This window comes from Sitodiplosis mosellana, unplaced genomic scaffold (genome assembly GCF_009176505.1).
Source record: "Sitodiplosis mosellana isolate CC-2019 unplaced genomic scaffold, AAFC_SMos_1.0 Smas_scaffold_6170, whole genome shotgun sequence".
NCBI classification, from domain to species: Eukaryota; Metazoa; Arthropoda; class Insecta; order Diptera; family Cecidomyiidae; genus Sitodiplosis; species Sitodiplosis mosellana.
This window is the reverse complement of record NW_022601411.1, coordinates 3,725,630-3,751,998: the sequence shown is the minus strand read 5'-3', so window position 1 is coordinate 3,751,998 and position 26,369 is coordinate 3,725,630. Positions and strand designations below refer to the sequence as shown.

At 33.6% G+C, this 26,369-nt stretch overlaps 3 protein-coding genes and 1 long non-coding RNA gene across 4 annotated transcripts in view; 2 read left to right on the top strand and 2 right to left on the bottom strand.

The window, feature by feature from the left end:
- Positions 1 to 9,514, top strand: part of LOC129576027 (putative phosphatidate phosphatase) — a 31,773-nt gene extending 22,259 nt beyond the window's left edge. The window contains exons 4-7 of the mRNA XM_055460406.1: positions 1,669 to 1,872; positions 7,491 to 7,667; positions 7,751 to 7,927; positions 8,014 to 9,514. Coding sequence (XP_055316381.1) covers positions 1,669 to 1,872; positions 7,491 to 7,667; positions 7,751 to 7,927; positions 8,014 to 8,130 — 675 coding nt within the window. The 3' untranslated portion in view covers positions 8,131 to 9,514. The remainder of the gene's footprint in view (positions 1 to 1,668; positions 1,873 to 7,490; positions 7,668 to 7,750; positions 7,928 to 8,013) is intronic.
- Positions 2,103 to 6,448, top strand: LOC129576029 (uncharacterized). Its single transcript, XR_008688854.1, has 2 exons — positions 2,103 to 5,446; positions 6,131 to 6,448. It is a non-coding gene; the product is annotated as an uncharacterized LOC129576029 (long non-coding RNA).
- A 5,200-nt stretch (positions 9,515 to 14,714) lies between the features above and the next one.
- On the bottom strand, positions 14,715 to 15,804 carry LOC129575937 (ovochymase-2-like). The gene is made up of 3 exons (XM_055460176.1): positions 15,590 to 15,804; positions 15,137 to 15,500; positions 14,715 to 15,065 (listed from the first exon to the last, which is right to left on the bottom strand). Exons 1-3 carry the CDS (start codon positions 15,802 to 15,804, stop codon positions 14,802 to 14,804), a joined length of 843 nt encoding a protein of 280 aa, XP_055316151.1. The 3' UTR covers positions 14,715 to 14,801.
- Positions 15,805 to 22,000: 6,196 nt separating this feature from the next.
- Positions 22,001 to 25,773, bottom strand: LOC129576018 (peptidyl-alpha-hydroxyglycine alpha-amidating lyase 1). The gene is made up of 7 exons (XM_055460381.1): positions 25,633 to 25,773; positions 25,352 to 25,502; positions 24,689 to 25,222; positions 24,226 to 24,602; positions 24,033 to 24,153; positions 23,357 to 23,512; positions 22,001 to 22,373 (listed from the first exon to the last, which is right to left on the bottom strand). The coding sequence occupies exons 1-7, from the start codon at positions 25,711 to 25,713 to the stop codon at positions 22,201 to 22,203; spliced, it is 1,593 nt and encodes a 530-aa protein (XP_055316356.1). The 5' UTR covers positions 25,714 to 25,773; the 3' UTR covers positions 22,001 to 22,200.
- Positions 25,774 to 26,369: the final 596 nt, after the last annotated feature.

The following is a 26,369-nucleotide window of genomic DNA, read 5'->3' as shown; positions in this document are numbered from 1 at the left end:
AAACGATATTATTAAGATTCAGCCGGTAACGTTATTATTTGAATATAGTTAATAACCTGATAAAAAGTTGATAGCGTTATTAAGATTTATCGGTATTATGATCGGATCTCAATAATCTCTCAAAATTATTAGGATGGTTATTAAGATACGAATATGGCACAGCTATATGTAAACGTAAAAAAAACAGCTCTATACGTTGCATTTGCCTCAGTGATTCATGCCAATGAACGAGTGAGAAACGTGATATCTTCTAACGAGACGACTTTTCAAAGCAATCTTGACAATAATTGACGGCAACATGTTGTTTTATCAGTGAAATTGATTTTGCTAGCCTCTGCATGGAAGCTCACGTGAAGCCATTATATGGAGATCAGGAATACCCAACAAGACGCGAGCACAATTTATTTTCGTAAAGTATCTCTTTGTTCGCTTAGTTAGAATGAGCGCATGCTTGAGTTGTTCAGTGCTCATTTGAAAATTCTCCGTGCAAATCGTAAATTGGATACATTGCAAATGACATACTCAAGATGATGACGATGTTGACGTCGAAAATGATTACTGCGAATTCACAATTTGAAAATTACAATGCATGAAAACAAAGCGCCGTGATTTCTACGCAATTTTCCTCCCTTTTTCTCCTCCTCCTTCTTTTTATTTGTACGTGCTTCTAGTTTCAATGGCATCGTCGTAATTTGCGAAATATATTATTATCTATATTTCAAATTATTTACCTACAAGCATACACTGTGCAATGTGCAATGTAATGTGCAATGTGCATACATTCTACTACTTGATTGCACCACATGAAGCACAATCCTTTATTTACCTATGCAAATTAATAACATGCTGTTCAACCGGTGATCGCATTATTTCACCAACAGTTTTTTTCCCTATTTGAATAATTTAACAGCCTATTTCATTTTTTTTTTGCTATCTCATCTAGCCGCGCAGCTGTTCCACCGACCATTTTACATGGCCTCTCGACGGCCATTCCAATTTTTGCTTAATTTTCTTTCCTTTCATCAACTAGCTTGTTTAGTTTTATCTCCATGGACATGATGTAATTTATTTCTTTGTTGCTGTCTTGTTGTAATCAATGCCGTTCGGTGCAGTAATTTATTGATGATTGATCTGTTGATTAAAATCGGTTCAAGTAAATTAGCAGAAGAAGAATTATCTTTTGATTTATTTCATATGATTTTGCTGTTGAAATCCGCTCCAGACCCATTTTGTCGTTTTATAGGTTAGATCAAATTGGATTACGTTTTCTACGTCGACTTAACCCAAACTCGATCATGTATTATGTAAAACCTTTGATTTAGATGGACCGGTGAATATCTGATTTGTCTTGAATTTTTAACTCAATCGAGGAAAATTTGAAGAAATTTAAGTTGATTCAGAATAAAGGAAAACATCAAACGACATAAATTTAAGTAATTTAGTATACGTTAACCATTCGGGATGAGATTGGCCAAGGCAGTGTTAAAATTCAATGTGCCCACATAAATCAATTCAAGACATATAGTGCATACGAATTTATACGCACCTTGTTCTTCAGAATTCCAATGAAATACATATGTAACAATCTGGTTGAAAAATCAAATTTTTCTTCGACTCATCTACCTCTCAAAATATTGTGATCGCACTCTGTTCATCTTTTTCGTATAGATTTGTGCCACCGAAATCATCCAAGCCAAATTGAATAAGATTCCAGATAAAACAAAGTTGCAATTGTTTGGATGGAGCATACCAACCTGGATAACAAATGCTTACCGTCAAATCGGTGTCTTTGCCTTTGGCGCAGCCCTCAACACACTGACGACCGACATTGCCAAATATTCCATTGGACGCTTGCGACCGCATTTCTTCGATGTAAGTATAATGTTTATTTACTTATGGAAGTATGTACATTGAAATTTTTCTTGATGGATTGTTGATTTCAAAAATCACATGCACACCAAAGGAATATTGCAACTTTTTGGACCAGAAAAAACGCCATCTTACGTCGTGCCCGTAAATTATTTTAGTGTACATTTAGATGGTAGAGCTTGAACAAAAGTTCGACACTATGCATAAACTTGGAAAGAGCTTGATCTCTGGACAATTTATAACGTAATCGTTCAAAATCAGAAGAAATGAATTTGAAAATATACTCTTACCATTCAGTTCATTCTCTTTGGATCAAAACATGAACAAAAACATGAACAATTTAAATCATAGAATGTTATTGCATACGCTAATGCTATTAATGCTTCGGGAAGTGTGAACACTATCAATTGATACAGAATTCTTTTCTCTTTAATTTAAAATCTACCATTTCTCTCGTTACGAATATTCATACAGTTGGTTTACAATGAAATTTCATTTCATTTAAACGAGAAAAGAGGACTAAAAACGTTACATCTTTTAACGTTAAAAATGACTAAATTGCGTTTTCTTTCTCTACCCATTTTCGTGTTCTTTTCGTTTTTTTCTTCCTTTTCGTAATTCCATCTTTTCGCTTCTATTCATTTTCGTTTCGTTTCGCGTTTTGATTTTATACCTGAGCAAATTACTTCGTTCGGACACATCGAGGTGTCGTTTTTCTTGTTGGATAGCATGTGATAGCATAACAATTCATGTTTTCTGTCATGCATTCCCATTTGCGATTTGTTCCGAAAGAATATGTGCAGACAAATTTTTGAATTGACTTTTAACCAAATGATAAATTGCGGCAGATAGTGCGATTACGATAAAATTCGATCGGAAATCGCATGTTGCACCACAATATTTAATTAGTGTTGTTGAAAACTGACATAAAAGTAGTTATCACAGAAAAGGATCGAAGTATCTTGGATCACTTAATGCAACGTGACAATGAATAAAACATGATCTTTGCTATGCTTTCGTTCGTTCTTCAATTGGGCTTGTGTATGCATTTCAATGCGATAAGCAGTGAGAAAATTGAAAGATGGTTAGGAAACGAGCGCATATTTAATGATGCCGAAATTAAATCGTCGAATAAAGGAGTGAACAAAACGAATACCGAATCAAATGCGCCGAATGGATGTAGCCGTACCGCGTATGTAATGCACGGAACATCAACAACGATAATACATTTTGGTCGGCGCTTTCTTCTTGCCGTTGAAGGCAAATAATTCTGGAGCATTTGTTGCCGCGGTGATGCCGGCGTGATCAAATCATTTGATAAGTTTTCCAAATCATTGTTCCAGAGATCATGGCATTCAATGTAACAATAAATTGTTGAAGTTTTATCGGCGACGCAACAAAACAACAGCAAAAAGAACAACGAAAAATTAAAGATAAAAACCATGAACACAAAGCGTGCCTGTTATTAGATTTTAAATGAGATGAACATTTTGATGATGGCATTAAGGAAAAATACCGTGTGTCAGATCATTTCTTTTTTTTTTTTAAAGCAAAGTAAAGAAAATGCATTCGCTATACAACCGCCAGATAAACGCTTGCTGAAACTTGAACAAAAAGTTAAAAGCCTGTACTGCAACTTCTGGCATACCCTTTCCGTAAAAGATGAAGAAGAAAAAAACATGCGAATGATCGGATTTGCAAACGGTACAACTCCTGAATATTCAATTTCTCCTTTTTCCCTTGAAGTTTCTTTGAACTCTCGACACTAGAATTTGAAAAGCACTTGAAACATGTGTTACAACCGAACGAGAATGAAATTACGGAAGGCGCGTATTCTAAATGAGAAAATGAAGCCAAATTAAAATACATTTGTATTTAATTTACTGGCAGACCATAATCTCAATGGCTCTTAACGAAATGGTTATGTTGTTGATTCGTTTTTCATTTCATTTTCCATTCTCATTTCTTCATTCTTCTTTTTTAAATGTCTTTTGATTATAGACATAGCTAACTAAATAAAATACAGCCACGGAAAATACCGCATTTGGATCTATGGGAACCAGCTATTCAATTCGTCGGCTGCTCAGATTCCATATATATCAACCTATGAGCACACATCGTATAATTGATATAAAATGTTGAGAAACGCACATCAATTCGTGTAAACTGCTTGAAAAAAAGTGATCTTCTTTGTTCATTCGTCTTTTCCTTCATATATTGTCGTTCGATCGTGTTTTTTCGTACGTTATTGTTGTGCGTGTGCCTTTATTTTAACCAGCAAAAGTCAAATTCATATATGCTTATGGGCAAAACTAACTTGTTTTAGTTGCAGTGTCACTTTGTTTTGAAAAGACACATCACAAACAGTACACACAATTATTATATTTGCAACCTGTTCGCTGTACGTGCGCTCCCGCAGCTAAAATGGATAATTTTACGCGATATCATAGATTGGTGTGCACATTGCTTGTGTTTTTAAATATTTGCTTGCCTCTGCATACTGTAATAAGTGCATTTTAGCAAATTATTCGTATTGTATCACGCAGTGCAACTCAGATTCAACCAAATTGAATTACTTATTCACTCATTGAAATTCATTTACATATCGCTTCTGTTTTGATCGCCTATTTATGAGATGAATTAATTGAGCGCTCATTTTAAGAGCACTTGATCCTGGGCTCACTCAATTACTCTTTCGCTTATTCGTTTTGCACATGTTTCTCTACTTAGTTACGGTAAATCTATTTTAACTGCGGTTTTTGTTGGCATTGCAATGTAACAATATAATTGTTACCATGAATCATATCCTGAAAATGTTGGATTCAGCACGTTCTCGTAATGCATCAATCGGCTCAAAAAGAAAAATAAGAGAGAAAGAAATATTTATTGCATTTGCGGATTAGTGAGTCATAAATGCTTTGGATTTAAGAGTGTTCTTCGCGATTTTGTTTTGTTTCGCGAAGAAGAAATAATGAGAGCGCACCGGAAGCAATTGAGTTACGGTTGACTGGACTGAACTGAACTGAATTGATGGAACTGTTGTTTTGTGCACAGCTCGTTCCGAATTTAACTGACCTTGCAAATTTGACCATTGCTATTGGCCACTGCCACAAAAATTGTGTCCGTGTGATTGCAAACAAATGAAAAGGGGCAAGTTAAAACGGTGTCGTTAAAACAGTTCGTGATTTTATTGCGTATAAAATGGACAAAAAGATGAGTGATGCAAAGGCACCGATTATTGACTGAACAGCATGAACATCGAATGATCACGCATTCAATTAGAATTTCCGTTTCCAATTTAACTTTTTTCCGACAGGGCCGAAAGTGATAGGATCTCGCTATGCATGCTCAACACCGATGCGAGAAAAGTAGACAAAAAATTTCAAATCTTTTAAATCATGATACGAGGGTCGCTGCATAAGTTTCTGGCCTAACCTATTTCTAGTGTTTTCAGATGCAATCTGACGATTCCATCGGAAAGTTTGACATTTTTTAGGCTAAAAAACACTATAGCAGGGATTGTTTTACATTACTGGGTGTGTCTAAGCCTCCTTTCCAAGGGATACCTGGAAAAATCGTAAATTTCAACAATAAACTTCATTTTTCGATATGGGAAAAATTGATTATTCTGTTGTTAACCACCTAAAAAACTTCGTTTATCCTCAATTTAATAATTTCTGGCTAACGAAACCATTATTTTATATTTTGGGCCTGCAAATATTCGATTGAATGAAGGCATGTCAAAAGGTGAAAATTCATGAAGTGACAGATAGTTCCCAGTTTTTGGCCCATTTTCTGAATATTTTCATTCCAAAAATGTCCGCTTTATTCAGAATTCATGGCACTACAATTCCAAAGTATAATAACAGTCATGTAAATCATTTTTTCCCAGAACGAAGCATTGCAATTTGCGAAAATCGTCTGTTTTTTCAGAAATAAGGAAAATTTTCTGTTATTTTCAAACACGATACTATCACTAAAACCTTCTGGGATGACATGCTATACTCATAAATGATAATTTTGTAATCTCTAGTGACGATTGAGGGTTTTTCAGCCTATCAAAATTGCATTATTGAGAGTTTGTAGGCCTATTTTTGTCCAAAACTCTTTTTTTTGGTTGAAAACATATTTGGAGGTTTTGACATGTGAAAGGCATTTACGTCACTAAAACCACATGTAATATTGACCTCATGCATGTCATACTAATGCCAAAGGATGCCCCAATCTCACTATAAGTCGTATGAGAATATTCCACCTTTAGGTTTCGCACAGCATCAATGTGTTCCGGCGTTACAGCTGATATTTTACGACTTTCCTGCGGACTCATTTTTGAGTGAGCTTCGTCAACATTTAAAATCGTTATATCACCTCTAAATACTTGGAATGGACCGAGTTTTATCACCCAAAGCGAATTTGAGGCTATCACGGCACTCTTGTTGAGTTAGTCCCTCTCAAAAATCGGAAAAAATCATTGCACTAAAATTTTTGCGGAAAAATTCAATTTTTTCATCAAATTGAAATATTCAAGCTCATAAAACACCACGATCCGTAGTGAATCAACAGTTGACGTCTGAGGAAACTTAGCTTAAAAAAGGTCAAACTTTTTGACTGACCCAAAGTTTTGCTTCGGAAAACACTAGAACTAGGTTAGGCCAGAAACTTAAGCAGCAACCCACGTAATAGTCAAAAATACGTATATTATGACTCCCCATTTTGTCCGGACAATATACATACAATCTAATTGTGGTCGATTATGTTTATAAGCCTAAGCAACCCAGGGAATTCTGTTGCGTTTACTAATTCCATGTAACTGCCAATCTCTGAAACGTGCACAACGGGAAAAACGGCTGGCATCGCATTTCGTTTATTTGTTAAAAATGGATCGTGGCATAAACATTGATTGTGAATGAGAAAAAAATCTTAGATTGTTATGAGTATTTATGTTTGGTTTAAATTGTGCGTATTTATGTAAGTGCTTCAGTAGATAACAAATACTTACACAGACCACCTTGAAACCAAACCAAACCAAACATACGTTTTCCGATGGCTCAGCACCTCAGCATTTCGTATCTGCGGATATATCCGAGCATATCGACGACGCAAGTCACTGTATAAGTGGCGTGCGTTGATGTGCACAGCTACGTCAACTACACACAAACAGAGAGTTTTACACACAAACAGAGAGCGCAGTGTTGATGAGCCATCGGAAAACGTATGTTTGAAATAAAACCAAACTGAACCAAAACATAACTACAAAAGCCACCAATCGCTATGATCTTGCAGCCATCATTCGTGTACATTTCGCCTTTATCCAAATATTTAGAATTTAATGAAAAAAATGGTATTTCAAGATGATTGAAAGATAGAATCGAGTGCAATTACAGCAATTCCTCTTTTCCGCTGTATCCAAACTAGTTTGTGAGAAGTGCGAGAATTATAATTTTTATCGCTCACGCCGATTAGGTGAAATCTTAAAACCCAAAACTATAGGTTAACTCTCGTTGCATGAAATTGTTTCATACATAATGGTATTTTTGTTAAGCTATGATTGATTGTTACGAGGGACCAAACTAATTTTATTACCATGCTTCTTATCTGATTGAATTTTTGCATTTTTTTAGGTATGTAAACCGATACTGTTGGACGGAACGAATTGCTCTGATGATATTAACCGTGGCCGATACATCGAGAATTTCAAGTGCTTAGGTGATTCAGGAGAACGATTACTCAAAGAAGTGCACCTCTCATTTCCAAGTGGTCACTCAAGCTTCTCATGCTACACAATGCTTTATTGTGCCGTAAGTACTATTGCTCTACAATTTTTATTCTTTTTTTGCAATGACGCGGATACATTTGAATCAAATTTCGTTTTGTGATACAGATCTACCTTCAGGCGAGGATGACATGGCGAGGATCAAGACTATTGAAACACTTTTTGCAATACGTTTTAATAATGATGGCGTGGTTTACCTGTATGAGCCGAATATCGGACTACAAACATCACTGGTCTGATGTACTTGCTGGTGGCTTAATTGGTGTTACTGTCGCCTCATTAATAGTAAGCACATAACTAAAATACATTTTTTCCCACACAAAAAAATTGAAATAGTTTTTGACAATATTAATATTGTACTTTTCCCATAGGCAAATTTTGTAGCTGATTTGGGTTTTCGAAAAGCGCAAAATAATAATTGCACCAACACGGTGCGATATGAGCTTGGCACACACACGGCAACAAATAATGGAACAATTAATGTTTAGAATTCAATTCAAATACGTTCAATTATCCAATAAACTATTTTCAGTTCAGATTTGCCCTTACTTTATTGCTGGATATAGCTGAATCGGCTTGTATTGCGAATCAATTAAGCTAGGAGAGTAACGCTTTTTTAGTGCTAAATGAAAAATGATATCTGAAAAATCCAAATTTTATGTTTAATAAGAGACACAAATGGATTGAATTTCAAAAATTAATTGATATTCAAAAGAAAGAAACGATGCAATCAATATCATTCAATTATTTTTTTTAAATAGAAGCAAGGCTTTTAGCCTCATTTTTTTAATTTTGGTTGAATATTGCAAAATTCTTGAAAGGAAGCATCTGAGCAACCGCTTCGACATTGACTTCAGTAAGTTGAATGAAACCAGCTCGATCATTCTGGCCTAAATTTGTATTGATGTATTTTATAAGCAAAACAAAAAGAAAATTAAAGAAAAACATCATTAAAATTGGACTTTTTGGTGGTTTAACAAATTGAAAATGCAAATTTTGAAGACAAATTGAATACATCACAATTATTTCTTTCCGTTCAAGTTGAAATGAGGCATTTAAACATCTGAACATGCTGTTGAAAATGGTCTGAATAATTTATTTTTTACGATAAATTTAAGTGTACTTTGAAATTGATTAGTTAATTTAACAGACAATCCAACGGTCTAATTATTCACGCTGTTCTTTTTGATAAAGTTTGCCTTACTAGCTAATAAGTCTGATATCAATATATATATATATATATATATATATACCCAATTGTCTGTTAAACACGAATACATACCTGAATTTCAATTTTTAATTTTTCACGAATTGTTCGGATTTTCTGCAATTTATTTCATTCAAGCCATTCAAGGTTTGAAAAAAATTCAATAAAGGAAGGACTTTGAACCATGTTGTGACGATTTCACGGACTTAGGTAGTTTTCCATTGGATAACATCATCATTTTTTAAATTGTTTAAAACCGAACGGTTGATCATTAAAAAATGTAATAAAAACCTATGGACTTTTTTCGCTATAAGAAAAACGACGTAACGAAGTGGCGTTTTTTTTAAAATAAAGATCCAATATTTTTAGGGAAACACACAAATTTTGCACACAATTTCACTGACAAACAAAAAGGTTTTCATATGCAAGAAATAAATTGCCGACATAGCCCATACGATCCAATTTTTAAAAAAAGCAATCGTTATGTTATGATACTGAATAGAAATGAATAAAGAAACAGGTAATGCGATAATGAACAAGACAAGTGTTAACTTTAAGCTAATTTATTGATTTATCAAGAATAAAATTAAGAGCATGAAATTTATTGAATTTTTATCAATTCCATATGGATACTTTGTGTGCAGAAAAGCGTGTATGTTCAATCAGTAGTAGGAAAATGGGGATTCGTCAGCAACTCTTGCGTCAACCGCATGGTTGACGCAAGGCTGGCGCAAGGTCCTTGCGTCATCCATACAGTAGCAGTGGAAGCGCGTGCGTCAGCGAAGCCCATACACCGTACATCATTCACTCACTCGCTCACTCACGCATTCAATCGTTTACTCGATTGTATACTACACCTCTCTCTTTCTCTCCTTAGTCCTTTTTCTTTCTCTCTCTCCGTATTTCTCTCTCTGTCTCTCTCCTTCTCTCTATCTGTATATCTCTCTCTCTCTCATGCAGACCAAAATGCAGAACACACACCCACAATTTGCAATATAACAACAAATGCAGACACAAATGATTTTGCATAATATTTGACCGTTATCACTCGACCGTGAATCATTCAGCGGAGAAAAAATGTAAACAATTAAAGCTTAATGATTTTTTTGATTTTTTTCTTGCTGTTTCTCCTTCTTTCTCTCTCTCTCCCTCTCTCTCTCTTACCCTTGCCATGTAAAAAATTATTTCATCATTTATTATAACACAATCGAAATATTATGAATGGAGAAACCGACAGAACCGCCGTTAAGGCAGCAATGGCAGCAACACATCATCGTTTGTATGAGCAATGTATTTCATATAGGCGAAAGATGTGTGAACGAATGCGAATGGAAAAGAATGCACTGAAAAGTATGGTATCGAGTGTTATGTTAGTGTTTTTTAAACGAAAATAGCGGAAAATGCGAAAAAGGTGTTGTTACTTTGCTAAAGCAATTTCGGTTGTGTTTTGCCTGCTGTTTTTAACATAGGAAGGAGTAATGCAAAACGGAGCAATGTATTTTTATATGACAACAGTACTGAATGGGACATGGGAAGAGTATGAAAAAGTATATATGGGAAAAGTATTGTATTTATGTGACTGTGAGCAATCTGAAAAGCAGTTGAAGTAAAAGGAAAAAGCGAAAAGTTGACATTGCTTTAGCAATGTATTTCGGACGGCTCGGTATACTATATTTTTTAACATAGGAGAGAGGGAGAACACAAACATAAGAAGTTTTCGTTGAAAAATTGTACTGGTTTCAGCATTAATTTTGTTGGGCAAATATTGACCGATTTTAATGAAATTTGAATATGATAAAGCCAATACATTGAACTACAATATTCCGCAATAAAAATTCTCACTTTTGATTTTTTCCATATTCAAATTTAAGTATATAAACAAAATTAACTCATATTTCACACACACACACACACACATACATTCATTCATTCATTTATTCATTTAATTGATTTAATTGATTTTATCGCATCTTTTTTTTTCTTCAAACATCGATCGATAGAACATACACATTCATTCGTTTGAACAAGAACGATAAAATAGTTCGAATTAAGGTTCAATTACACGAAAATAGTTCGATTTGAGGTTCGATTTCATGAAAATAGCTCGAATAAAGGTTCAATTTCATGAAAATAATTCGAATTAAGGTTCGATTATATTTAAATAACAAACATCTAGTGATATAAGTTAGTGCGAGTTGAACATTCAAGCAGTAAAGTTATCTTTATAGCTACATCATGCGTTTGAATACAATGCAAAAGGCTGAAATTTTAGCCAAATTGAACGACGGTGTGAATGGTAATCGTCTAGCAAAAGAATATGGCGTTGCTAAATCAACAATTTCATTATTAAAAAAGCGTAAATATGATGAAATGTTGCAACCGAACAAAAGAAGTGAAACTTTTAATCAGCCATCGAGTGTGAACGAGAGCGATAATGAATCAAATCAATTGAACAATGTATCTTATGAGGATGATGAGAGATTTAAGAAAAAATTACGCGCATTGCCAATGTTCCATCAACTCAAGCTCTATAAAAAATCACCCGAAATGGATGAATTGAATTGAATTTTATTTCACCGCCAAAAAACTGGCTGAATATGATTTAAATTTTTACAATAAAAATACATCAGTTATTTGTATTTACATTTTCTCTTTGGGTTGACAAGAATTTTTCAATATTCGACTTAAATGAGTCTCTAGTTCCAGCAGTATTTACAAGTGTTATGAAATTGTTTATGCAACGAATCATACGAGCAATCGGTTGTTGACGTAAATAATCGGTATCAAATAGAGGTTCACTAAGTGTTCTGTTATTTCTTAATGTACGACGTTGTTCAAGCCTCACAAATTTCGAACTAATAAATTCGTCATTGATATTACATTTATATACATCATAAGCAATAACTGCATCAGCAATTTCTCTTCTTAAATCTAATGGTTGCATTTTAAGTTGCTTACACCTATCAAAGTATGGAGTTAGTCTAAATGAAGTAGCATTTCTTCTATTTTCTAGCAAATAAATAACAAATTGCTTCTGTATCGATTCGATATCTCCAATATAAATATCCTGATATGGGCTCCATATAACTGAAGCAAATTCTAAAATAGGCCTAACATGAGCCAAATACAATATTTTTTGTGTGTCATATGTAAAGTTTCCGTTTGAAAAATGCTTGATACAGCCAATCATGCGTCTCGCTTGTATGGTTTTCTGTTCGATGTGATGGCCGAAGTGTAGCTGCTTATCGATCAGAACGCCGAGATCGCGAATCTCTTCCTTCCTCTCAATTAAGTAATCTCCCATAGTGTAGTTAACGACGATAGATGATTTTTTCCGACATAACGTAAGCATTGCACATTTTTGATTGTTGAAGAACAGTCGATTATTATTGCACCAGTCGATGAGTTTATCGATGTCATTTTGAAGGTGATTCGAGTTGTTATTTGCGGTTGTGCCACGAATTTCCATTGCAATCTTGATATCGTCTGCTAATAGCAGCACCGTAGATTTTTCAACACTAACAACTATGTCGTTTATGAACATGGTGAACAAAATTGGGCCAAGCACACTTCCAGCAGGCACACCAGAAGGCGACGAGTATGATCTGGATTTGGATTGGCCAATCTTAACAAAATTGAATCGATCGATGACAAAGTCACATAGCCATTTGGCAGTTTTACGTCCAATTTTGAAGTGAGCAATTTTTTCGATGAGTTTACGATGCCAGACTCGGTCGAACGCAGTTTTGAAATCTCCGTAAAAAACATAAATATGATGAAATGTTGCAACCGAACAAAAGAAGTGAAACTTTTAATCAGCCATCGAGTGTGAACGAGAGCGATAATGAATCAAATCAATCGAACAATGTATCTTATGAGGATGATGAGAGATTTAAGAAAAAATTACGCGCATTGCCAATGTTCCATCAACTCAAGCTCTATAAAAAATCACCCGAAATGGATGAGAATGAGTATAATGACAATGATACCGCTGACGAGTATGATGACGATGACGAGGATGAAGATGAGAGCGAAGAAGATGAAGAAGATCTCGATGAAATATGTAGGAAATTGCAGCATCTATGCGAAAGCTTGCATATTCCAACTCAATTATTGCGTGAAATGGTTAAATTAATTTCTAAATTACGGAATGGCGGCTACATTGAGTAATCCGAGTAAATTTTACTATTGTGCAGCGTTCGTCATTTATTTATAAACTCAATGCATAAACTTAAAGGTTTTAGTTATTCGGTTACATTTGATGAGGACAGATCGTGAAAATGGGTCAAAATTACGCAGCATTGACTTTTTATAACGCATCCCAAGAAGAAATCAAATCCGAGCAGTTATCTCTCGGTAATCATCTCAACAAGAACGAACTATTCCATCGAGCTCTATTCGACGTTCCTGTTCATGCTGCATTCGTTGTATGTAGTCTCACTTTGACAAACTACATACGTGAAAGGTTTGCTAGCTCTAACGCAGATGATGAAAAGGAGAACGAAGAGGAAGCGAAACTATCATTTTACAATTGGTGGAATCGTAATATTAAAACCGAATTTTTGACTCCCAACAGAGCAGTTTATCACTTTGCTATGTTCGAAGTCCCTATCGGTACTCACACTGTGGAAATGTCTATTGAAATTTCAAGAAATAGATATATAGAAGCTGATACTAGCAAATAGACGAGTGATGCTGATGATGCTAACTGCGATGATAGTAGTTATAATAAATTAGCTGATGATGGGAACCGATAGAAGGAGAGGAGATTGTCGCATTGACGGTTAAAAGATAAAAAAAGAATAAAATATGCAATGAAAATTGTAAAAATTATAAAAACCGATAAATAAAACTCACATGAAAATTTTTGATAAAAAATAAATCTTTTTATTTCACTTTTTAGTTACATTTATGTATATTTATTATAATATATAAAGCTAGCTACCTATTCAATCAGGTAAAAAAGTTCTATAATATTTATATTTCACCAGCAATAATTTTTCTCAATTTCACCAATTTCATGGTGACCCCAAGCTAGTGTATCAATACCATTCGAACGAATAAGGTAACGCTTATCGTCGAACGGATTTAAGGCATTTTTTTTCTGTTTAATTGTGAATATTTGATGTGATTTCGAGCGAAGGTTATGCTGTTCACGTAAAATATTACAATTTTTCTCGATACAGTCAACATAATCGCTAAATGCAATTTTACGTTTCACTATATTCTTTTTGATACCTTTAGACTTTTTAATAACTTTAGATTTTTTATCGATGTTACAATTCTTTTCGATGCAGTCAACATAGTCACTATCTGTTATAACGCGAGGTGCGACAGCTCTTTCTGGACATTCACATTTTTCCATTTTAGCTGTAAACGGTAGTACAGCATAGCATTTGGCGATTCAAAAAAGAAAACATAAAGGAAACGAAGAGCGATTTTTTCATGTACAAACATTCGCTGCCGTCTCTGTCACCGTTTTACGATATTTCGTTACTGTTTTTGAAACAGTATTGTCTACCGTATTGTCTACCATTCACACTACCATTACAATAAAGATTATAGCGTAAATACGGCATTCAAATCGACAAATTACACCGTTTGATGCTTGAAAGTGTGAAAAATACATTTGCATTGAAATCGGCATAGTAGAACCCAAGCCAAATCCAAGTGAAAAGGAAAAAAAAAATTAAGGCATATACACAAGTGGATTTTACTGCACAAGCGTTTAAAATTATTGAAAAACCCGAACAAATTCAAATGTGCTGAAATAAAGTTTTGTTTTGAAATGAAAACAGTTTTTTTCTCACACTAAGTTCTTTAATATTTTAGCTTAGCATAATACAAAAATTGTTGTTTGCTTGTATGTCGAACGAGCGACTTTTTGCTTTAAATGAATTTCAATTTCTTTTCGGCCGTAACTTGGGCTGACACAAACGTCTCTTCGTTGATTCATTTTTTTTCAAAAATTATTGCCTCAACGTCCTGGATCAATGGACGATAAGTCGTTTCGCAAGGACATGTTTTATGCATAATATTGTGAATCCAAGGCAGAAACTCCCCGATTGGCATATAAACAGCCGATGATCTTTGCTCTTCTAGGCCACTATTCACATTGATTAGTTTCGCCGTTCGATTGCAATGTTTTGCCAGTCCAAGTAGGAGCATGGTGTCATTTTCTGCCAAGTGAAATAATGGATCCGTAAAAATGCCAAACTGAAATTTGGTTAAAGGGAATTGGATTAGAAGATTAGATTTTAGATGATAAAATATATGCATAGCTTTACCTCACATATATTGCAGTCCGAGCAAATGCTTTCAATGTCTATGCACAATAGCCTATTGCCATTTTCCCCTGGATTCATCCTTTCGCATATTTCATCTGAATAAATCATCACGTTCATCTTATTCGTAGTGACTACTGATATATTAGTGTAGGAAATCGCTACAGGTAATATTCTTTCATGAATTTGTAGTGCTGTTGGCGGCAAGACTGCCGGTTGTGTCCACTTATCAAATTCAATGCTTTCGTTCATTTCAACAATTGCGGGCAAAAGTTCATTGGGATTACATTGGTGTTCGGGATGAATGTAAACATATCTTGCTTTTCTTTTTATTTTGGAATTGATGTGGATCAGCGTGTAACGAAGCCTATTGTATCCAATAAAAAAATGGAAAAATGAAGAGATTTGAGTGAGTTTTGGTTTAGATGAATCGAAAGTTTGTATACAATAACTTACCAAAAGCTGATTGGAAGTTCATCGCCATTTGAATTTTCGGCGGGAACACCTTTGTATGGCAAAATACACTTTGTTGTTGTGAGAAGGTGTTTCGTGGATAATAAAACACCGTTGCACCTATAGCGGTCGAATTGATGTATTTCGACCCTCCACGGGTTTCTTACCAATCTCCATTTCTGGAAATGTTCGTTGAATGCTGTATTCGCATGTCCCATTTCTTAAAAACAATAATGAAAATACTTAATAATAATCCATGTCATCCGTTAAAATTAAAGAAATTATGCCGGAAATCTATACAAATGCGGACAGCACAAAAGTATTCAGAAAGTCAGTGTAAAGAGCATGGGGCACTTGCCCATAAACGTCTCTGACACAATAAAGTTGAAGGAGAGGATGAAAAAAAAACAAGAAAATAGAATAAAAAATTGGAGAAATGTAAAAGAAAAACGAAGAAATGGAAGGCAAACAAAATCGCGAAAAAAAATTCGGAAAGTAATAAATTGAAGATAGTCGAATAGAAAATCGTCCAAAAAAGAAACCATTACCGGTAGATTTACATACAAAAAAAAAATGGCCTAGATATAATTTATTAGATGAAGTTTTTTAAGTTTAATGCATTCTAATTATATATTCTACATTGTATTTTATCAAAAAATTATTTGCCATGAAAAAAAAAGAAGAAAAAAAAGAAAAGATTTCATTTACAAATCTCTTTGCTCTGGTGAAATTTCTTTTGGCCTATTCATAATGATTTTCTTTTATATATAATTCATCAAAACGAAAGAGAAGAAAAAAATTGTGTAATAGAAAAACGGAAATATAAAGATTTAATTATCTTTCTCTTTTATGTTGAAATGGTTTTTTTTTCGTTATACATCATGAATATAATTTATATACATATATATTAGTAAATATTCTTTGTGAAACATTTCATAAACATTTCAATGAAATAATGTAAACCAAAACAGATGCAAAAAAAAAATGAAATTAAATGAATTAAAAAAAAAAAATTGCAGAATACACTGAATAAGTAAGTTGAGACTCGTGTAATTGTCCATAAAATGCTTAAAAGCCGTTCTGTAATTCACATGGGATTGCGTATGTATGTGTGCGTGTGTGTGTGTGTGTGAGAGAGAGAGAAGAAAAAAATATAGAAAATTAATTTACACGTTCAATTCGTATTTAATTATTGCTTTCTGAACATTGGTTCGGGCTCAAAAACCATTGATAAAATAGAATTTAGAAAATTTGCATTTTGTTTCAGCTCATCAGTTAAATTAATTTTCCAATTTTTTATTTCTTCTCTCTCTCTCTATCTCTCAATTCAACGACCATTTTATGCATATATTTTATAGTATATATACAATGGCATATATCGCACATTTTAACAATTATAAACAAGTTACAAACGTATCTCTCTTCCTCATGCTTGTCGATAAAAAGTAAATTTTTCTTTTTATTTGCATTCGCAAATCATCGGATAACAAACGATTCTGAACAGATAAAAATTGTATGCAACTCAATTGCACACTGTACTTATGCTCAATTTATTACCATAGCGGTTTTATTTTCAGCATGAGGTAAATATGGGTGTGCATTTATAACACGATTTGATTGTTACAATGAAAATAAATAAAACCAAATAATATATACGTTTTGATTTTAGATAGAAGTCAATAATTGAAATTGAAACAGAAAAATTTACCAGCAACAACATAGAATATGCAAAAAAAGGTTGAAAAAAAAAATTCGAAATAGTATTTATTTAGTTTTTTGTTTGTGAAAAGTGTTCTTCAACCGATCATCAGTGGCAGTGCGCTTTTTGGCGCCACAAAGCCAATGTGTGCAAATTTCGTTTTAATTTGTGTAACAAGCATATTTTCATGCACTTACACACACAAACACACACAATTTTTGTCAAAGATGAAAACGATTTTAAACGTATCAAAAAACAAAAAAAAAAACTTTATTCAATAAAAATCACCGTTATTGGCATATATTTCTCTCAACTTTTCGGTGTCGGAATTTATGTATGAAACACATGTATTGATTAAATGGTGTATGAATTTAAAATGAATTTTTTTATGTATGTAATATGAATTATACACAGATGAATAAAATGCAAAGTCCATAAGGATAGTGTATATGTTTAACGACGGAAAAAAAAAAAAATAAAAATAAATTAGATTGATTGTAAAACTTGACAATTCATTTAACAACGTCCGTCAGCTTTTCTAATATGCTAATTCAACACAATTTATAAATTGTGAACTGTCTGTTTGATAATTACTATCGAATTTTTTTTTAGAAAAAAAATCCGTCTGGTACAAAAGTACCAAGTAAAAATTCGTACGGTTTCTATTGTTAGTTTAAGTTTTTATGGTGAAATGCATTTATTTAGCGCAAAAATGCAATTTTTGATACGCAGTATTGCAAGTTGAAAACACAGTAAAAAAAAGGAAAAAAAAAAACATAAACTTACTGCATTTGCAGTTATCTGCACTAGGATATGCATACGCACAGCACAATGCACCGCACATTAAAAAAACTTTTACAAAAATATGACTATTCATCGTCATTGTCAAAAACAAACTGTATCAAATCACTGAATGAATACAGATATATATTATAAATCCAAGCAGCAAAATGAACAACGGCAAATATTGCACTTAGTCGGGTAAATAGAAATGTTTATTTCGCATTTGCCATACGTGAACAATTTTGTTCGTCATTCGAAAATGCGGCACGTGTAAGAATGAGCTTAATGAAGGCCAGACAAATCGTTTAAATACAGTCTCATTACTTATAGACTATAAGTTATAGTCATATCACTTTCTATCAGTCTAGTCGTATTGTGAGTTAAGTAATGTGTTCTTCAAAGTTATTGTTTTTGTTCTTTGTATTGATGATGGCCGAAGGTTTCACCCAATTGGACTGTAATGAAGAAATGTTACAACAACCAATACCCAAGAGTAAGTGTTTTTTCTTAGTATTACTAATCGCAGAATTTTGCCACACATCCGAATGTCAAAATAAATTTTTAACCACTTCGTTTACTCCTAGGGGAATTTAACTCTTACGAGTTCAGCATGTTTTTTGCCAGTTTGCTTGATTCGCGGGAGTTCGACGCGTTCCTTGTACGTACTGACGCGCACGGTCACAAGTTTACACAAGTTTGTTTATGGTTTTGCGCGTTTTTCAAGTTGTTATTTGACAATTAAAACGCGTTTCAAGCTAAAAATCGGTTGTTTACGTGTATAAAGATTTTTCACATCCTTTCCAAAAGTTCAAAGATTTTTATAATTATAAAATGGACAAAGGAAATATTTTTAAAGAGCTGGAGAAAGTGTTGAAGAAAAAGTTAATCCAGATATAATAAATGGAACGACTGATGTGTGCGCGTCGTCCAGCTACAAGTTTGCACACGAACTCGCGCGCGTTCGCGCATGTTGTTTTAATACGGAACTTGTCAACTGAGTGGAATCATGCAAGTTCTCTGGTGAATGTAACAATTTCGTGCGCGTTTATATCATTTTTTTACAAGTTTTCACGTAGTTAAATCCCCCTAGGTTTACTCTTACAGTTTTGAACTTTTGCGGTCCGGGAAATGTGAGCGTAAGTGGGGAATTGGGTTATTTTGGTTACATCGATCAGTGCTGCAAAACCCACGACGAATGTTTAACTACCTGGCAACCACATGCGTTTCAGAGAGGTTTAGAAAATCCTTCGAGATATACTCTAAGTGATTGTTCATGTGACAATTCATTCTTTGAATGTTTAAAAAATACATACGGAATTGTAAAGAACGTAATACAGATTTACATTTTCGATATGTTATCAATATGTTATTGCCGGACATATTTATTATTATGTTATGTTGGGATTGTTTTTATCTTAATAACGTTATTAAGATTTAGCATAATAATAACATAATATGTTATGCGTTATATCGGCTGTTATCTTAATAAATCCTAAGATTCGGCGGTAATAACATTTTATTAACTATAATAATAACATATTATTAAGATGCAATCTTAATAACGCTTTTTTCGCGCATTCTTTTCCCTAGCTGGAGAGAAAAAAAGCACTGTACGATGTACACACCTATAACAATGCAAGGTCGGGACTGGCGATTTCCTAAACTTAATGGTTAAGTTCAATACATGATAATTCCGTTTCAAAGAGTCATTTTAATTTCTTTGCAACAGTGCAAAAAGTTCATGTGTGTACTCCGCAGAGAAAAAACAACTTGTCAGTGCTCCGGCGAAAAAAATGCGCGAAAAAAGCGTTATTAAGATTGTATCTTAATAATATGTTATTAATTGAGTTAATAAATCCATCTTAATAATATGTTATTATTATAGTTAATAAAATGTTATTACCGCCGAATCTTAGGATTTATTAAGATAACACCCGATATAACGCATAACATATTATGTTATTATTATGCTGAATCTTAATAACGTTATTATTATGTTATGTTGGAAGAATATATCGGCCGTTATTATTATGTTATTAAGTATAGTTAATAATATGTTATTGCCTGTAAATCTGTAGAACGTAATAGATTTTACATTCAAATTTAGTGTACCACAATGCGCCTACTTCGGATACAAGCAAAAATGCACAGCATTTAGTTTGCCTTTCGGCCACGGAAGGTGCGTGAAATATGAAAGAGATGTCAATTCGACCAACAAAGGTCGACACTGGCAACTTCGAGATAATCCGCCAGTTATTACATTTCATTAAAAAAAATGAATTTAAAAATTGATGATGATAATAACAATTTTTATTATAAATATTTATATTTGACATGCAAAAACAACAACAACAAAAACAAAAAGATGATTTCGCACATGCAGATCACCACTTACAGTTAGACATATAGACTAATATTAACTATTTATATTCGAATTTATTCAGATAATCAAACATAGCTACATAGTTCTATGGTTAAAAAAAAGTAAATGTATCAAAATTTTCCAGTGTTGTATTTATAAAAACAATTTTCTACTTTTGAAACGATTTATGGGAGAAAATAAAATTGGTCGAAGGAATCATCCAAAATATTTTGCATTGAAAATTGAATAAATTTTATTCATAATTTGTTTTTTTTTTAGTTTTTCAGAAATTTTCAGCTGTGTATATTTTTTCTTTGAAGTGAAAAAAATCACGCACACTATGATCATTACTTAATCGAATTTATATATGTTTTGTTCGATTTGCATTGTACATGATTCGATTTGAGAGACAGAAAAAAAATAATTTTCATTCAGAGTTTTGAACTCTCAATCATGGGTGTGTGAGTCAGCCGTTCTATCGTCTCGGCTATAGCCGATATAAAGGTAGACCGGTTCAATTCATTTATATGCCATTTCACATACAATCATATGCATTCAAAGCTCGTTTGTTTTGATTCGTATGAAAAAAAAAGTATGTTTGGGTTTTTTTTTGTGTGTGAATGTAAAAGTGAATGAGTATTATCTTTTCCGTGTGAGAGAGAGAGAGAGAGAGAGAGAGAGAGATGGAGAGAGAGAGAGATGTAGTATACAATCGAGCAAACGATTGAATGCGTGAGTGAGCGAGTGAGTGAATGATGTACGGTGTATGGGCTTCGCTGACGCACGCGCTTCCACTGCTACTGTATGGATGACGCAAGGACCTTGCGCCAGCCTTGCGTCAACCATGCGGTTGACGCAAGAGTTGCTGAGGAATCCCCATTTTCCTACTACTTCAATCATAAATAAAAATGTGAGAAATCATAGAAATCGTTTACTTAAAATCAGCATACAACCATTGTCCAGCATAATTTAGAAAGAAATCAATTTTTTTTTACCAGGTATGTAAAATATTTCATAGACGTAAATGTTGTAGCATTTATTTTTGTGCCAGAAAAAAATTCGAATTCAATGAAAGTAATAATAGTTTCCATTTTCAAAACATATTCAACTAAATTCAGAAATTACTTCAATTTTTGATGGTGATATTCATTATAAAATTAGATAGCCTCTCTGATCGTCTGTACAAACAGATAGGAAACGTCAAACAAGAACAATAAAGCGGCACCTGGAGACTGGTTGGAGAAATAGAGAATTATGCGCATAGTTTGCTGTAACAAGTACGCGTCTGTGTTAGTTCAAACGTTGAAAGTATGACACATTGCACTTAGTCCCCAGGCGGCTCTATATTGTTTACTATTTTCATGATCAGAAAGGCTGGAATTAGAGAGTTTTATCAGAGCTTCCGAAGGGTCAATTTACACACCATCCTATTTTTTGGGCAGATTTCCCCTATCTAGAATATCCAGACTAAACTCAAAGTTGAAGGTCCTCCATTTAGGCCTTACCTAGAAATCAATATATAAGTATTTCCAACGATGTACTCTTCTGCCGGATGAAAGGAATAAAGTAGTTTATTTGCATCTATTTACAAATTATAATATTTTATTTGTTCAGTTTGTTTGGTCTTATTCATAATCTATAATATTAAATATATGCTCGATTGGGTACATAACAATTGAATTGAAAAAAGAAAACAATTGAATTTGTGTTCGAGTTATTGTTTGAGATTTTCTAGAGAGAAAAAAAAACTGTACAATTGTGTTAGAAGACTTATGCGAATTGTGCGCTCGATAGAAGAGCGTTTGTACTTGAATTTGGTTCTTCATCGCTGGCTTCCTGATCTAATTTTTCAAATCCTCTTTTTCGTTCCAGCAAATTTCCTAGCTTAAAGTCAGTTTTAACTGTTGGAAAGTCCCAAGCGTGTCGTCGCCGATTCCTTGAATCTTATTTTGCAATCATTTAACGATAGCCACAGCAGTTGAAATACAGTTAAATTTTAAATTAGCTTCAAATTGTGAAATAGAGTTATATTTTCAATTAGCTTAAAAAAAAACAGAAAACGGAATGTCATAAATGGTCAAAAACAAAAACGAAGTTGATGATTTCAATATAATCGTTTAATTTCCTGATACAAATATAGCACTACAAAAATGGACATCCATTCACATTTCCACATGTACCACATATTCCCTTACAATTAATGGAAATTAAACATAAAGTTAAAAAAAAATGAAAAAATTCGAATTTAAAATTTCAACTTAAAATACTGAAGTGGATGAATAGACAAAACCTTCAATAAGTCCATTCTATTTTGTAAAGTGTGTATGTTGTAATTGCTGTAATTGCATTGCTGCCGTTCTTTCCCATTGAGGCTGTGAGAATGAAAATGGCAATACAGGAATAAACATTCTGAAAACACGCAAAAGTGAATCATGAATGTTTGAGCAGCAGCAGTGAACCACGAGTATCGGTACGTGTGCGTAAATTCATGATTCGCTTCAACACAGCGCTCATTCAAGATTCACTTTTGAGAATTTTCTTTCTCACAGCTTCAATTAACAAATTGAAGATGCCTAATTTTGTTTCACCAGTTTTCCGCAAAATTCCAATCAAAATTATTGCAATAAACTCAATTTGTCACTAACTCGAATAATCATCGATCGAAAATAAAAATGCATGCAAAATACGTTCTGTAAAAAATCTTTTAAAAAATCTTGGAAATTTGTTCTAGGATAGACTTAAATTATAAATTAAACGTTATAACTATAAAACGATCAAGATCACAAAATGAGCAAGAAATGTGGACGAAAAACTAAAAAAAAATGTGAGTGATGCGGTTAGGTATTGTGATGGGACTGTCTGTGTTAACACTTTGACATCAATTTGCTGTATTCTAAGTCTGTGTGTTGTGCGTGGTTAAAATTACCTAGTTTCCGTCGACGTATGACCCATACAGCGAACAAAGTAATGCAAATAAACGATATGAACAAACCAATTATGAACAATATTTGTTGACTTGCTTGTGCATCAGTCGCTGTTGTTTCCAATTCCGATGTTTCACTCGATGTCATCGTATTATTATCTTCCAGGAAAATGATTGACACATTTTAATTATTATTAATTTAATGGATGAATCAATTTCATTTATCATTTATTTTAAGAGATACTACCGTGCAAAAGTTTGGAACCACTAGGTATTTTTCATACAAATTGACCATTTTTGGTGGACTCATTAACATATTTCGGAAACACCTGCACTCTTGATATTTTGTGCATGGTTTCTACAACGTTTCAATAGTAAATCACAGAGGTTTCATCAAAAAATATTCAGGTATTTAAAAAATATATCAATTTGAATTTGATCTGTTTTAATCTTCATACAAATTTGATCATTTTCCACACAGTACAAATTCAAATTGCTATATTTTTGAAATTCATAAATATTTTTTGATGAAACCTCTGTGATTTACTATTGAAACGTTCTAGAAACTATGCACAAAATATCAAGAGTTTCCGAAATATGTTAATGAGTCCACCAAAAATGGTCAATTTGTATGAAAAATACCTAGTGGTTCCAAACTATTGCACGGTAGTGTATATACCTAATGTAACCGACGGTTTCAGTGCCGAATTATTTGGAAAAGTTTTAATGGCGTTCGATGTAGCCGGAGTTTTCGACATAAATTTGAAAGCTATGTTGGGAGCATATTGAGCCACATAAATCTGTAACGAAGTGTATGTAAATCATCAAAATAGATAATTGATATTGAAAATATCCTATGGTTTTTTTTTTACCTCATTGCCATCAGGCGTTACGATAATATCATGTGGATTCTCGAAAACACCGTCATTTGGCCCAAATTTCGCGATAACTTTGTTCGATTGCATATGAATAACGAATCCTAGAACCGCATTGTCAGCTGAATGACCCAATAGTGGTCCATTTACAACATACAATTGGCCACCGTTTATTGGAGCATAAGCAACGCTAAAAAGCCGATCACCAACGATTCCACTGTGATATTGCGAATGGAATGTTCCGTTGTCCGTGTGAAAACACTGAACTCGTCCATTTTCACGATCCGCCACACAGAGCAAACCCAAATCGGTCGCAAGTGTTAACGCATGTGGAATAGCAAAGAAATTCCTGGGAGCATGATCAAATGCATGACCTGACACAATTTGAAAAATGAAATCAGTTAAATGTTTTTAAATCTCAGTTAGAAATTGAAGACAAATAAAATGAATTAAGCAATACCTGAGAATGAATTCTGTCCCCAGCTGAGGATTCGTTCTCCGGTCCGTGAATATTTAATAATACGAGCATTGCAGTATCCGTCCGATATGAAGAAATCACCATCCGGCAGACATGCCACTGCCGTTGGTTTACAAAATTTTTTCAAACTATTTCCCGGTTGAAATGCCGTGCCAAGAATAAGCTCCGGCTTCGTTCGATTGTTTGCACTGAATTTCATGACTTGATGCAATGCCACATCCGTTACCCACACATTGTTTTCATGATCAACAGTTAGACCGTGTGGCATATAGAACATCCCGTTCCCCCATTCGTATGAAACTTCACCCGTTTTTCGATTGAATGCAATTATCGCATTAGCTGCAATTGGCCCTTTGCTTCGCGGTAAATAAACATTATCATAATTAAACGATGAACCATCCCAAACATGATCACCGCGATGGAATACCACAACATTTCCATTATTATCAAAACTAACTGCACTAACACTTCCTAATTGACGCGTCTTTGTTGGCCAAGAGCTATCCCACGCATGAGCTGAAGGATGAATAAAATAAAACAAAATAAAAAAGAACAGACATTGGGTAACATTGAAAACATAAACAATTAAATTCGGAAAGGTAAAAAACGAAAAAGGAATATGTTGAATGTTCATCCACAGCTTACAAATGTTCAATTTGGTTAATTCTAGTTTGACATTAACTTTGGGTTGACGTTGGTCACCTTGCTCAATCCATCCTTTGCTTTGCTCCTCTACGTATTTTTGAATTGTCCCGTCGTTTGGATTTACATCAGAAATTTGTTCATCAACGTCAAACTAAATGTATAAATTTCGAAATAGAGAAGAAAGCATTAAATTGAGAAAAATAAAAATTGTATAGTGACCATATCAAATTTTGAATTGGAAGTCGCAAAACATATGTTAGTTTAGGTATTTTGTGTTTTACCTGTTCTGTTGTAGAGAATTTCACTGATGCTAGTAAAATGGTAAATACAAGTAAGCGAAACATTGATTCGATCGGTACCATTATGTCCGCTTATTGATATTTTTGTTTGGCAAACAGTTGTCCGGAAAAACTTTAGCTTGTATAAAGTTTTATCGTATGTCAATATTGTTGATAATAGCAATTCATTGATGCGCGTTTAAAACAGTTGTTCAACAGCTCTCAAATGTTCAATTGGTTTTCTAAAAGTAGAAACGAGTATTCATTAAATATTTCAAATCAATTTAAGTTTGGTTTAAAAATATATATAATATAGTTCAAACCAAAGTATTAATTAAATTGTCAAGTCACATTAGCAATGGTCTATGAATCGATTGGCAATAAGTTATATTTTCTTACCATACCACTTTCTTTTTAATTTCAAGTTTCACACAATCTTCAGCACCACAATTTGTTGAAAATTAATCATTAAAAAAAAAATTAAATTAAACATATAAATATTAAACAAAGTTCATATTTTGCTTTTGATACGGTAGATTGTGCGATAATATGACATTTCTCCGTTGTTACCATACAAAGCCTGTTGGTTTTGGTGGCTTCGTGTGTACAAGTACCATTTACGACTGAAGTCATCTTACCATGCATCTGACTCTATAACATAAAACGTCAACTACAGCGTAGACATTTTTCGCATCCATTATCATACAGTCAAGTCCTCCCTTTGTTTTGTTTTGTTTTGG